The following is a 12,249-nucleotide window of genomic DNA, read 5'->3' as shown; positions in this document are numbered from 1 at the left end:
TCAGAGTTGTTGATTTTATAACCACGTGAAGAAGGCGCTACTCAAAAACGCGTCTTCATCCGGTCGGCATATTTTACAGCAGTTCGTTTACTATTTAATACACAATTAAAAACACCACAAAACAGTCACATATTTAAATGCGTATTATCAAAAATATTTAACAAACGTCGTAGGATTGGTTTACTTTAAAATATCACGTCCCAGCATCACTGTCGTATATGAGTGAAGGAAGTGACGTAGTCTCCATGAGAGGACTCGATAGTGACATCACTGTGACAACAGCAAACATGGCGTTCAATTTTGGCGGAGCCGCGAGTAATCCTGCGGCAAGTAAGGACATTTATTTACACTCTGTGACGGAATGAAAATTTTAAACATCGTTTTTTACACTCATATACAGATTAATTTACTATGAATGATCAATTTAGATAGCTGTTTGTAAACAGACAGCCGTTATTCCGTAGTTTAGGCAACCCATTGGTGTTTTGACAGTGCTGGGACCCCATTTAATGGTGTGACTTCCGACTATATCCGTATTGTATATTTAATGTTGCCTACTTTTTTGTGTACTTTCTGTATAGCTTAAAAATGCTCAAATTGAAATCCCCTAATGTGTGTTTGTATCAGGAAGTTGATCACCAGTTGAGGTGGGCACGAGTAGAAATAGAAGCGCCTGGTTAAACTTAGTCGAAAGCCCAGTTGAGGCTTTAAACTGTTCTATTGAAACAAGCGACATGAATATAAAGCAGAACATTTAACACATGATGTGGTTACTGTTTTTTTTTTTTTTGTTTTAATCAAAAATGCTTCCTTTGAATGTTATGTTATTGTCTGTTGTGTATATATATATTTTTCTGTTTGCCACGAAGACGCCTCTGGGTTTTCTTTGGGTACCTTTGGTGCTAAAACTACTGCAGCATCCACAGCATTTGGCTTTGGCACAGCTGCAACCACCACCGCCTCATCTGGATTTGGTAGTAAGTCCTCACCCCCATTGGTGGTGTCACACAAATACTGCTGTTCTAGATCAGGGGTTTTCAACCTTGCGGTCAGAACTAGGGGACCCAGTGTATGTTATTCAGATGAATAAATAAATGTGGTTATCACAGATTCATAGAACAATGGACCGTCATTTTGCTGACTTTATGGATGGGCCCCAAAAATCTCTCCCCTTTTTTCCCACTTATAGATGGCCCTGTCTCCACATGACTGTTCTTCAATGTTCATGTCTGTGTTCAACCACCTTCAGATACAGTGGGGGTTCTCGGTATCTGGCACCTTTATTTTGGGGGCTGACAAGGTTGAGAACCACTGATCTAGATTATGATATGCTATCTGTGTGTCATAGGATGTAACACAAGGTCTACGTTTGTGTCTCTGCAGCAGTCACAGCTCCTGCTTTTGGAGCCGTCGCCACCACCACCACTGCTGCAGCCGCCCCTGGATTCGGTTTCGGCTCAACCAACGCAGGCAGGTTCCCATTAGGAGCAAACGATGTGTTGCCGTTTTTGGTTTTTTGGAGCTGATGCTTGAGGACTGTGCTGGTTTGAGCTCTGCTTTTGTGTTATTTGTTTTGACTCCATGTCCGTTCTTTTTTTCTCGCTGCCCGACTCCTCCGGCTGCAGGATTTGGGGGGCTGGGAGCTGGAAACTCTGCGGCTGGTGGGTTTAGTTTTGGGGGGTTCGGTTTAAATGCCAACCCGGCAGCAGTCAGCTTTACTGTGGGGTGCTTTGGTACAGCAACCACCACTGGCACTGTTTTCAATTTTGGTAATAGCCTGGCTAGCACAGGTAGATGATAATTCCTACTCAGTACAGTCCCTGTCACTCCTCTCATCCTCTGCTCTAACACATGACTGTGGTACAATGGCTGTGTCATTTCTTCATCTCACAACGTGATTCATTTCAGAAATGTCACTAAAGTCATTTGCATGGTGAAAAGAATCCGTTGAATTGAACGTTTTGTCACTTTTGAGTGACTCATTTTCATTTGTCACTCATTGATGTCACTTCAAAAATGCAAAATGTTGAATAAATTATAATATTTTTGTCCAATCACCAGGGTTGGGGTCAATTATAATTAAAATCAAGTAATTGATAATTAATTACAATTATGGTGTAATTACAATTATAAATGAGAAAATATTTTGTCGTTGTAATCATAATTGATTAGGACTTGAGTTCAGATAATTGACTTTTTAAATAGTTTAAAATGTGTCAACAAATCTGGATAAAGAGTTGAATCCTGATTCAATATAGTTTTTCAAGTTGCACTTAGATGAAGACATTGAAATGTGTGTCAAACTCAAGGCCCGGGGTCCAAATCCGGCCCTTTAGAGCATCCAATTTGGCCCGAGGGAGAAAGTAAAAGTGACAGAAAACGTGAATCATTGTTGAAATGAAACAACAATATTTGCAGGTGCTCACATGAGTTTACCTGGTGCTTTTATCTAAAGATTTCAGTCATTTTTAATGGTAAACTGTTGATAAAACTTAAATTCTTACAAAATTCTTAAATTTTCCTGAAAATATTCTGTAATATTTTCCTTAATTAAATGGAAATTGGGCACAAAATCTAGGAAATTTAAATAGTCAAGACCCTGTTGGGACTGATATCTGTCACTTATTGCTAGGGCACAATATTGTGGAAATTACTCATTTTGTCACTCACGTATAGAATTGATATCACTCCAAAAAATGCAAATTGTGGCCTATTTACATTTAATCCTATTTACAGCAGCAGCTGATACAGCAGGATAATAATAAATAAATAAAATCACATTTTATGAGACACTCATGTTCAAAAGGTGTAAATAGAAGTATAAAACGTTTCTAGGCCAACCCGCTTGTATTATTTATTTAATAATGAAGTGAATGTAAAAAGTCTCCCCCAAATACTCAAGTGAAGTACAGAAACTACAAAATATTACTTGTGCACAGCGGAGGTGTCCACCACCGCCTTGAATAAACAAAACATGCTCGCGCACACATAAAAACACACAAACACACGTACTAACAGCAGACGCTGCCCTTGACTTCTTCCCCAGTGGACTGGGGAAGAAGTCCGGTGTCACGTACTGAGTTTACCTCCGAACTGAGATTATAACCCTAACAGAATTCAATAAACAAATAAAACACGTGCCCGTTCACGTTGAAAACAAAAATGACTGTTTTTTTTTTTTGTTTTTTTTTAGCAAAAATTCATTTTTTGGTGGTGTGCATGCTCATATACAGTGCAATCTCCGTACAATGTGAACTCAGGACATGACACCAGCCGCTTTGCTCCAACTGAGAGACGTTTTTTCACCTTTGTGCACAAATGCGAGTGAATTAAAGCCATGTTACGTAAAGCAAACAACTCTTCGATGTAAATGAGACGATAAAACAATGTAATGGGAACATCTACAGAAAGTTTCATTACAACAATGATGTCATTGATCGGATTGGCAAATTAAGATAATACAGCCAATCATATTAATTGCATAAAAATGCAAAATATCAACCGATCCGATATATCAGATCGTTGTAAAGCCTGGTAACAATACTGTCAATTAACTGATGTTTTGTACAAAGAGTTTATAGCTGTTGTTAAATCCCATTTACATAAGATACTCTAATTAATGCACTAAAATATAAATGTAAAGATGCTAAAACACCACACACATACAAAAGCACATACAATCATCACAACAGGCCTATAAATGACAACATACACTGTACACCAAAGTACAAGAGACACTACATGAGATCATTAGTAAAGCACTTTTGTTTTTAAGCACTATATAAATTAGTAAAATTGTAGTTGACAAAATAATTCTAATTACTTTCAGGGAAAAAAAATATAATTAAAAAAAATGACAGTCACCATACTGATAATTTAACATCTAAAATTAAAAACATAATTGTAATTGACCCCCATCCTGCCAAACACTATCATTCATTTTCACATCTGGCTTGTCGTGTGGTGGCTTTTATTTTTTGTTCACACTTGTCATGATATCCTATGTTTTTGTTTCTCAGGCGCATTCGGTGGATTTGGGACGACCACAACAACCGCTGCTGCGCCAGGGTCGACTTTTAGCTTCGCTCAGCCAACAAACGCCACAGGTCAGTCATCAACATGTTCTCGAACACTTCCCAGATCTGTACTGAGCAACACGTCCATTTACAAGCAAAAAAACAAACAAACTGCTTTATCACTGTATTCAAAGCAGTTTTAATGCAATGCAAACAACTTACAGAACAATAATTACAAAAGCAATACATGGCGAAGGAAAATGTACTAACACTTTCAGGGCATGTGATGCAGCATTTATTACTGTTATGGTAATGATGATGGATATATATATTACATGTTAGTATTTTGAAGGAAAAAAACCCACCAACATAAGAGAAAATGTAGAACGTGAGAAATTTGATAATAATAAATATTGTTTTTTCAAAAGTAAATGTTTTTCTGATCCAATGGGTTTTATATTCTTTATTTTACTTATGTACTTTATTTTACTATTAAATCATTATAAGACACAGAGGTAAGCTACAGTGGCCTCGTGTAAATATGTTTCAATATTTTTGGGGTCCAAAATAAAACCGATGTAGTCGCATAAAGATAAATTGTTTTAATTCCGCAGAAAGGGTAACCTTTATACTATAAATTCAGAGATCAAGTTTTTTTTTTCTTACGTTCCCACATGCAGTTATGGACCAATGAAAATAGTTTAAAAAAAAGTGTTTTTTGAGATTTCAAGAGACTGTCACCCAAGAACAAATGCATATATGTGACTAATAATTTATTGATGTGAACAGTCAATGTTCATAGCTCAAAGCTGATCAAATTACAGGGCGCTGAGGCATATGTTAAGTTATTTACTGAAGACAAACATTTTTCAGCCCCAAACCCAAACAAACTTTTTTCCAGATTTGAGGTGGCATGTCCACCAGATCGAATGTCTAGCCGATATGTTTGTATTCTGAGAGAGTAGGTAGAGCTGTATTACTATACTAAAGTTCAGTTTCTTATGTGGTGTAATTCCTGAGATATTGGAAGCTGAAAATGGAAGAAAAATAAGGAACAATAGGTAAAAATGTCAGAATGTTTTGAGACCGAAGTGTGTGGCATGTCCTGAATTCCTGTTTGTTTTTTAATCAGTTGTATAATTGATCTTTATTAAATACAGTTTGAATCACATTACTACAGTTTACCTATGAAAAAAGGTATCTTTCACCTCATTAAACATATTTTCTTTTATTGATTTCTATATTTATTCCTGTCCACAGCTGAGTGAAATACCAATAATATAACATAAAGGTGTTTAACTTATGTTCAATTGTACTTTTCTATTGTTTTTCAAACTGCATCGTCTTCGTCACTGTTCTAGGGGGGCTGTTTGGTGCTACACAGAACAAAGGCTTTGGGTTCTCCACTGGGCTCGGCACAGGAACCACAGCCGGTACCACAGGATTTGGGACCGGCTTAGGAACTGCTGGTCTGGGTGGGTTTGGTTTTAGTATCCAACCTGCTCAGCAGCAACAAGGTGAGATTTGTTTGGTTTTTTAATTCATTTCCTACTGCTGTAATAACAACCCTTATACATGTTTATAGTAAACATGTTGCACTTTGGGGTTCATTTCGTGGAGGAGGGGGTTCTTTTTTAGTAAAATGACTTAAAACGGTCATCTGTGATCACTGCAATGCTGTTTTGCTTTATAATGATGTTGCATTTGAAATCCAGTAAGAATAAACAAAGTATTTTTAATCAAAAAAATCTTATCATAAATGCACCGATAGATTTGTTGACGTGCATAAATCGAGGAACGCCTCCCATTACTTTGAGATTCCACCCCTGCAGATGGCGCCAGTGTGTTTAAGATTAGCTCAACCATTAGAACCGTGGTTTTCAAACTTTTTGTACGTTCACAGGTGAACTTTTAAGCCCCACCTGTGCCCTTTCCCCCCTGACAAATAAAACATTTTCAGATAACATCAAATTGCTTAATAAATCAAAAATCTAAATCTAAATTAAAGTAATCACCTGCATAAAAAACAAATGTAAAAGTGCAGCAGTCAAAAATACAGGAAATAATGAAACATTGTTTGCAATCTCACATGCTGACCTCAATAATTAGTTTTGCACTTTAGTTCCAAATTACATACACATTAATTGAATGTTTTTTTAATTTCTGATACATTTTTAGTCTTCTTATTATTACATTCTTTGTGTGTAGGTATTTTGTTTAGTGTGAATGATCTTTATTGTCCACGAAGAAACATTTGAGAAGCAAAAATGTGTTTACAAATCAGGATAAACAGTTTAATCCTGATTTAATGTGCGTAATGACATAAAAACATGAATAAACTAAGAGTCTGACTGGATTTGTTGCCTTTCTCACCCTTTTTTCCTGGACCAGGAGGGCTGTTCGGCCTGCAGGCCCAGCAGCAGCAGCAGCAGGGTCAGGCTCAGCCCACTCAGCTCTACCAGCAGGTCACGGCTCTATCGGCCCCAATGCTGTTGGGAGACGAGCGCGACTCCATACTGGCTAAATGGAACCAGCTGCAGGCGTACTGGGGCACTGGGAAAGGTTACTACAGCAGTAACAACCCCCCTGTGGACTTGACCCTGGAGAACCCATTCTGCAGGTTTAAGGTGATAATTTCACAGTCCACTACATTATCAGTGACACCATGTAGAAGTCATTTTTAAGTCAGTGATGCTCAACATGTGGCTCTTTATGTCTTCATTTTAATTATTCTTCCCCCAGAAGAAGCTTTTTAACCCCTTTTTACCTGTTTCCTTTGGGCATTTTGCAACTTCTTTTGTCCCATTTTTGCCCCTTTTTAAAAAGTTTTGACAATTTTTTCAGACTTTAGCTACCTTTTGCCACTAAATATTTATTTTTTTCCTTTTTTTTTGTCAATTTTTTCAAGTTCTTTTTGACACTTTTATCAAATTTCTTTATTTATTTTTTATTTTTTTGGCCACTCTTAATCCAAATAAGCTACCTTTCCCCCAATAAATATTACTTGTTTCTTTTTTCCCTACATTTAGCGTCTTTTTATTCCACATTTTTGCTCTTTTACATATTTACATAGCCTAGAATCCATCCTAATCTCCTTACGTTATTCAATGTTTAATACAGGCGTTTGCACTTTCTTACAAAAAGTAAGGAAGTGGGTGTGGCTTATTGCCAGGCTAATTACATACCACCCATTTCCTCTTTATTTGCATTTTTTTGCCACTCTTGACTGTTTTTGGCCAATTTTAGTCACTTTTCACTCTTTTCTTGCCACATTTTTGCCACTTTCAAACCATTTTTGTCAAAAAAGAAAATGTAGCGGACCGTACCGGCCCACTTTGGGTCGATGGCCCACCGGAACGATGCCCCAGTCCAGCCTTGATACATGACTAGTAGAGGTTTGTTTTGTTTTTGTTTTTAATAAATGCTAAGTGCTAGCGTTCTGCGTCCTACAGGCAGTGGGCTACAGCTGTGTTCCCATGAGTAAGGATGAAGATGGGTTGGTGGTTTTGGTGCTGAATAAGAAGGAAGCAGATGTGCGCTTGCAGCAGCAACAGCTGGTGGAGTCTCTCCATAAGATCCTGGGAAGCAACCAGACCCTCCACGTGAACGTGGAGGGGGTGAAATCCCTGCTGAGCGACCAGTACGTAACATGCACTCCCAGTGCCAGGGTTGGGGTCAATTACATTTTTCAGTTATAATTACGTTTTCAGTTATCCATGTTCAATTACAGTGACTGACATTTTTTCCTATTACAATCATTTTTTATCCTCAATCAATTACAATTACATCTCAATTATTAAAGATTGATTAAAATTAATCACAATTACCGAGCTTGAAATAAATTACTTAATAAAAGTTAACCTTCCTCTTGTGTTAGCTTTCTGTTTGCATCTCTGATGATAACAGGTCCTAAATCAGCTGTAAAATACACTAATAATAAATATCTATCATCTAATTTCTTTTCTATCTATTGGTTACTTTGTTAGGCTTCCTAATCAATGGAAATATATGTTTTAATATTTTTGGTGTTGGCGTCTGAGCCTTGTTTATGTCAATGTACCCCTCGATTTCAATTTTTTTAAACAGTAAAATGTGAGAAAGCTTGATATAAAACATATTTTAATAACTGTTAACTACAAATGTAGGGCCCTATTAAATCCATTTTTATTTTTTTCCAAGTTTTATGTTCTTCCCATTATTTTTTTTTTTTTAAATTCAGGGTTTTTTTTTTTAAGAAATATTTATGAATTTCCTCAGAAAATATTAGTTTTTAACTCCTGGGAGTAAACAAAATAAATACTAATGAAAAAGAAAGCCATAATTAAACAAAAATGTATGTCAGAAATAAAAATGTAATTTAAAATAATGAGTATGCTACAATTAAAAGTTAGATATAAGTTGTACTATCATTTAATTATTTTGACTGCTCCTTTTTAAATATTTATAATGTGTCATATAAAGATGTATGAGAGCAGTATTCATGTCACACAATTTCCCCTCAGGGATCAATGATTTACTGAATCTGAGCAGGTTTATTGATTAAGTTTTGATCAACTTAATTTAAATGATATCATGATTACATCAGCAACAGTTTTTTTTTAATTACCATTATAATTACGTCAGAATTATAATTATCAATTGTGTGATTACCTTACGTACTTTATGTATGTGTTTTTTTTGTTAATTGTTTTCTTTGTTTGTTCTGTTCTGTTTTGGTCTTTTTTTTATGCCATGTACTTTTGATGACAACTGTCTGTGAAAATGTCATTTTGTTTGTTAATTAATGCCATAAAGAATTTTAAAAAATTATGATAATTTGCACGATTAATTGACCCCAACCCTGCCCAATGTCATCATAGATCTGGTAATTAACAGTTTTTGTTGGGTCTATCAGGACAGAGGTGATCATTTACGTTGTAGAGCGTTCTCCTAACGGAACGTCTAAGAGGATCTCAGCCTCCACTCTCCTCAGCTACCTGGAACAGGCCAACGTCAAGATGCAGCTGAACCAGCTGGGTGTGTCCATGTCCATCACCCGCACCGAGATGTCCCCCGCACAACTCAAACAGCTGCTGCAGAATGCACCTGCAGGTACACATAGACATATGTGACTATAGATGTGTTGTGTGTTTGGTTTGTAAGGCTCAGTGTTTAAAGAGATTGTTCTGCTTTTTCTAGGTGTGGATCCCATTATTTGGGAACAGGCTAAAGTGGACAACCCTGATCCAGAGAAGTGCGTTATATTCAGCAGTCTATATCTTAACCCACAGGTTTTCAACCTTAGGGTCGTGACCCCATGTCACAGGGATGTCAAACTCATTTTAGTTCAAGGGCCAAATACGAGGTAGTTTGATCTTAAGTTGGCTGGTAAAACGAGCTATTTCAATATTATTGTCCCCAAGTTTGCACTTTACACGACTTATATATGATATATAAATGACATCAGGTCCAAACAATATCCAGGCAATAAGTGACAGATATGAGTTACTGCAGCATTTTCTCTATACATTTTACATTTATTTTATATTTTTATTTAATTAGGGAAAATTATGTTAAATCATTTCGCGAAAAGGTAGTTCTTTGAACAATTTGAGATTTAAAACGACTGCAGTCGTGATAATAGCATGGGCAAAATTGCAATCCTCCAAATATTGTGTCATTGAATGTGTGTATTCAGAAAGGCTGCGATATCTACAATGTTTTGTCTTTTCAACTTTCTCCTGCGTGTCGAATTAGATGGTCTAAATGGTCAGATTTGGCCCCCTGGACTTGAGTTTGACACATTTGCCATGCAGGGTCACCTGAAATGTCTCGTAATAACAATATAAAATAAATTACTGATTTAAATTTGTATTTCTTTTAAATGTATTTCTTTTTATTTTTCTATTTTGCACAATTAAAAACAATACATTACTTAATATCACAAATAAACATACAGTGTAGAAAGCTCTAAGAGCTTAAATATCTATTATTCTTTTTCAAATTAAAACACGACATTCAATTGTGCCTGACATCAGAAATGTTAAAATGAAAGATCCAACTATAGATTGTGTGTTAATGCTGCCAAACCTTAATTATAAACCCTATGGAATGAAATGGGATGTGATTTAAATGTGTCATGAACATCACTAGTCTATTATCACTAATTACTTTTTTTTTTGTCTTTTTTTCTCTTGTTTGGACCAGATATCGTGACTGTTTAACCTTTTTTAAACCCATTCCTTGTCCTGTCCTCTAGGTTAATTCCTGTGCCCATGGTAGGTTTTAAAGAGCTGCTCCGAAGGCTGCAAATCCAAGAGCAGATGACCAAACAGCACCAGACCAGGGTGGACGTAAGTTTACCATTTCCTGGTGTAGAAAAGCTTTGTGTGGACATGTGTTCAGCGTACGATTTTCAACGAAAGTATCCTGAAACAGAATTTTTCAACAACACAGATGTTGGCTGTTATTTTCTGCCAGCAGAATAAATACAACTGTAAGTGGGAGGCTGTGGATTTATGAGCAGCAATAAATTAGCTTGTAAATTAGGGCTGTGCAAAAAATCGACGTCCGATTTATCGAATTATATGTATATCTGATGTCTGCTGTCATTAAGTGCATTGGAAAAAAAAAATCGAATCAAATCCAATTTTTGTTTGAAAAATATGAGACACACTGCTAATGTGTGCATGGGCTGTAAGAATGTAAGAATTTGAGTGAGTAACGAGTAGTTCTACATGAAGTTTGAATTTCTGGGAAATAGTCGCTCAAACGTGTCTGAATTCTGTGTCTGAAATGTTGTGCAGATCATTTCTAATGACATCAGTGAGCTGCAGAAAAACCAGGCGACCACAGTGGCCAAGATCGCCCAGTACAAGAGGAAACTGATGGATCTGTCTCACAGAGCGCTGCAGGTACCTGCGCTGATCATTTATTACATTATACACACGTGTAGAAACACTCAGACATTTTTTTATATGTGCCATAGAAATTCTTCATATTTACCAGCCTCTGAATAACACAACCCTAATTATTTTATTGTATCCATTGAAATCAGGGAGGTCAATATTAACTCTTGCTTTTGGAATAAAAAAAAAAAATCCCAAAACTCCCACTGGACTGATTCTCGTCCTTGGTTGTGTTTGTTTTGCTGAAAGGTGCTGATCAAACAGGAGATCCAGAGGAAAAGTGGTTACGCCATCCAAGTGGACGAGGAGCATCTCCGAGTGCAGCTGGACACCATTCAGTCTGAACTCAATGCCCCCACACAGTTCAAGGCCAGTGTGTTTTAACTCTAACACACACACACACACACATATGTACACCCTGTAACAAGAAGAGTGCTTCGTGCATTCAGTAGAATGTTTTAAAAGTGTTGTTTCTGTCAGTTTTTAACTCTGATTGATTGGTTTATTGTTGGCTATCGTATGTACAGCATCATTGGAGACAAATTATTGCCAGAAAATCTCACAGGCTTCGTTTTGTTTTTTTATTACAGGGCCGATTAAATGAGTTAATGTCACAAATCCGAATGCAAAACCACTTCGGAGCTGTGAAATCTGAGGAACGCTACAATGTGGATGCAGACCTGCTCCGGGAAATCAAACAAGTGAGTATTTTTATTTTTTTATTATACTTTTTTTTTAAGCTTGACCTCTGACCGAATCCTCTGAAGGTTTTCCACGTCATGACAATTTATTAAGTCATGACTTATGACTTAATAAATTGATTCATTATCTATTTTTTGACCCAAGTCCTTTTACAATTAATTTTGTGTGGTTTTTTTTTCAGCATTTGAAGCAGCAGCAGGATGGTTTGACTCATCTGATCAGTGTGATCAAAGACGACTTGGAGGACATCAAACTCATTGAACACGGACTGAGTGACAGTGGACACATGAGAGGAGGCCTCCATAGCTGAACACACACACACATCAGCTTACTACCATACCAATCTGTGAATACTCCTATGTCACTCTTCGTATCAGTTTTTTATATTAATTGGTCTTTTTTGTGTAAAGTTTAATAAAGCTGAGAAACTAAGTGTGCATCAGATTGTGTGTGTGCGATCATGAAAAATGTAAATACATGTTTGTATTGCTTTTTTTTTTTTTTTTTTTTTTTTTTAAAATGTTAGAATAAAAATAAAATTTTCTTTAAAACCAAAAACTTTTTTCACTTTGTATTTTAATGTCATCACCGCTGGCTTCTCTTTAGCTCAGCGTATAGTTGGACGGCTTTTCAAACGACCCCCG

General features: G+C 36.5%; 1 protein-coding gene across 3 annotated transcripts; it reads left to right on the top strand.

The window, feature by feature from the left end:
- Nucleotides 1-228: 228 nt before the first annotated feature.
- nup54 (nucleoporin 54) lies at nt 229-12,037 on the top strand. Of its 3 annotated transcripts, XM_028462037.1 has the most exons (15): nt 229-330; nt 870-977; nt 1,384-1,470; nt 1,626-1,790; nt 4,020-4,106; nt 5,378-5,533; nt 6,408-6,643; nt 7,469-7,656; nt 8,911-9,107; nt 9,195-9,249; nt 10,255-10,348; nt 10,802-10,909; nt 11,153-11,272; nt 11,494-11,604; nt 11,787-12,037. In XM_028462037.1, exons 1-15 carry the CDS (start codon nt 246-248, stop codon nt 11,913-11,915), a joined length of 1,926 nt encoding a protein of 641 aa, XP_028317838.1. In that variant the 5' UTR covers nt 229-245; the 3' UTR covers nt 11,916-12,037. The 3 variants fall into 3 exon arrangements, with proteins under 3 accessions (XP_028317838.1, XP_028317836.1, XP_028317837.1); XM_028462035.1 differs by lacking the exon at nt 1,626-1,790; XM_028462036.1 differs by lacking the exons at nt 870-977; nt 1,626-1,790 and having other exon boundaries at nt 253-330; nt 11,787-11,928.
- Nucleotides 12,038-12,249: the final 212 nt, after the last annotated feature.

This window comes from Gouania willdenowi, chromosome 12 (assembly GCF_900634775.1).
Source record: "Gouania willdenowi chromosome 12, fGouWil2.1, whole genome shotgun sequence".
In the NCBI taxonomy this organism is placed as follows: domain Eukaryota; kingdom Metazoa; phylum Chordata; class Actinopteri; order Blenniiformes; family Gobiesocidae; genus Gouania; species Gouania willdenowi.
The sequence above is the reverse complement of the archived record's forward strand: the minus strand, read 5'-3'. Positions and strand labels throughout refer to the sequence as shown.

Excerpts from the sequence above, each read along its gene's own strand:
- nup54 (XM_028462037.1), top strand. The coding sequence starts at position 246 with ATGAGAGGACTCGATAGTGACATCACTGTGACAACAGCAAACATGGCG. Across the intron at positions 331-869 it reads CGCGAGTAATCCTGCGGCAA|ACGCCTCTGGGTTTTCTTTG; the intron begins GTAAGGACATTT and ends TTTGCCACGAAG. Across the intron at positions 5,534-6,407 it reads ACCTGCTCAGCAGCAACAAG|GAGGGCTGTTCGGCCTGCAG; the intron begins GTGAGATTTGTT and ends TTCCTGGACCAG.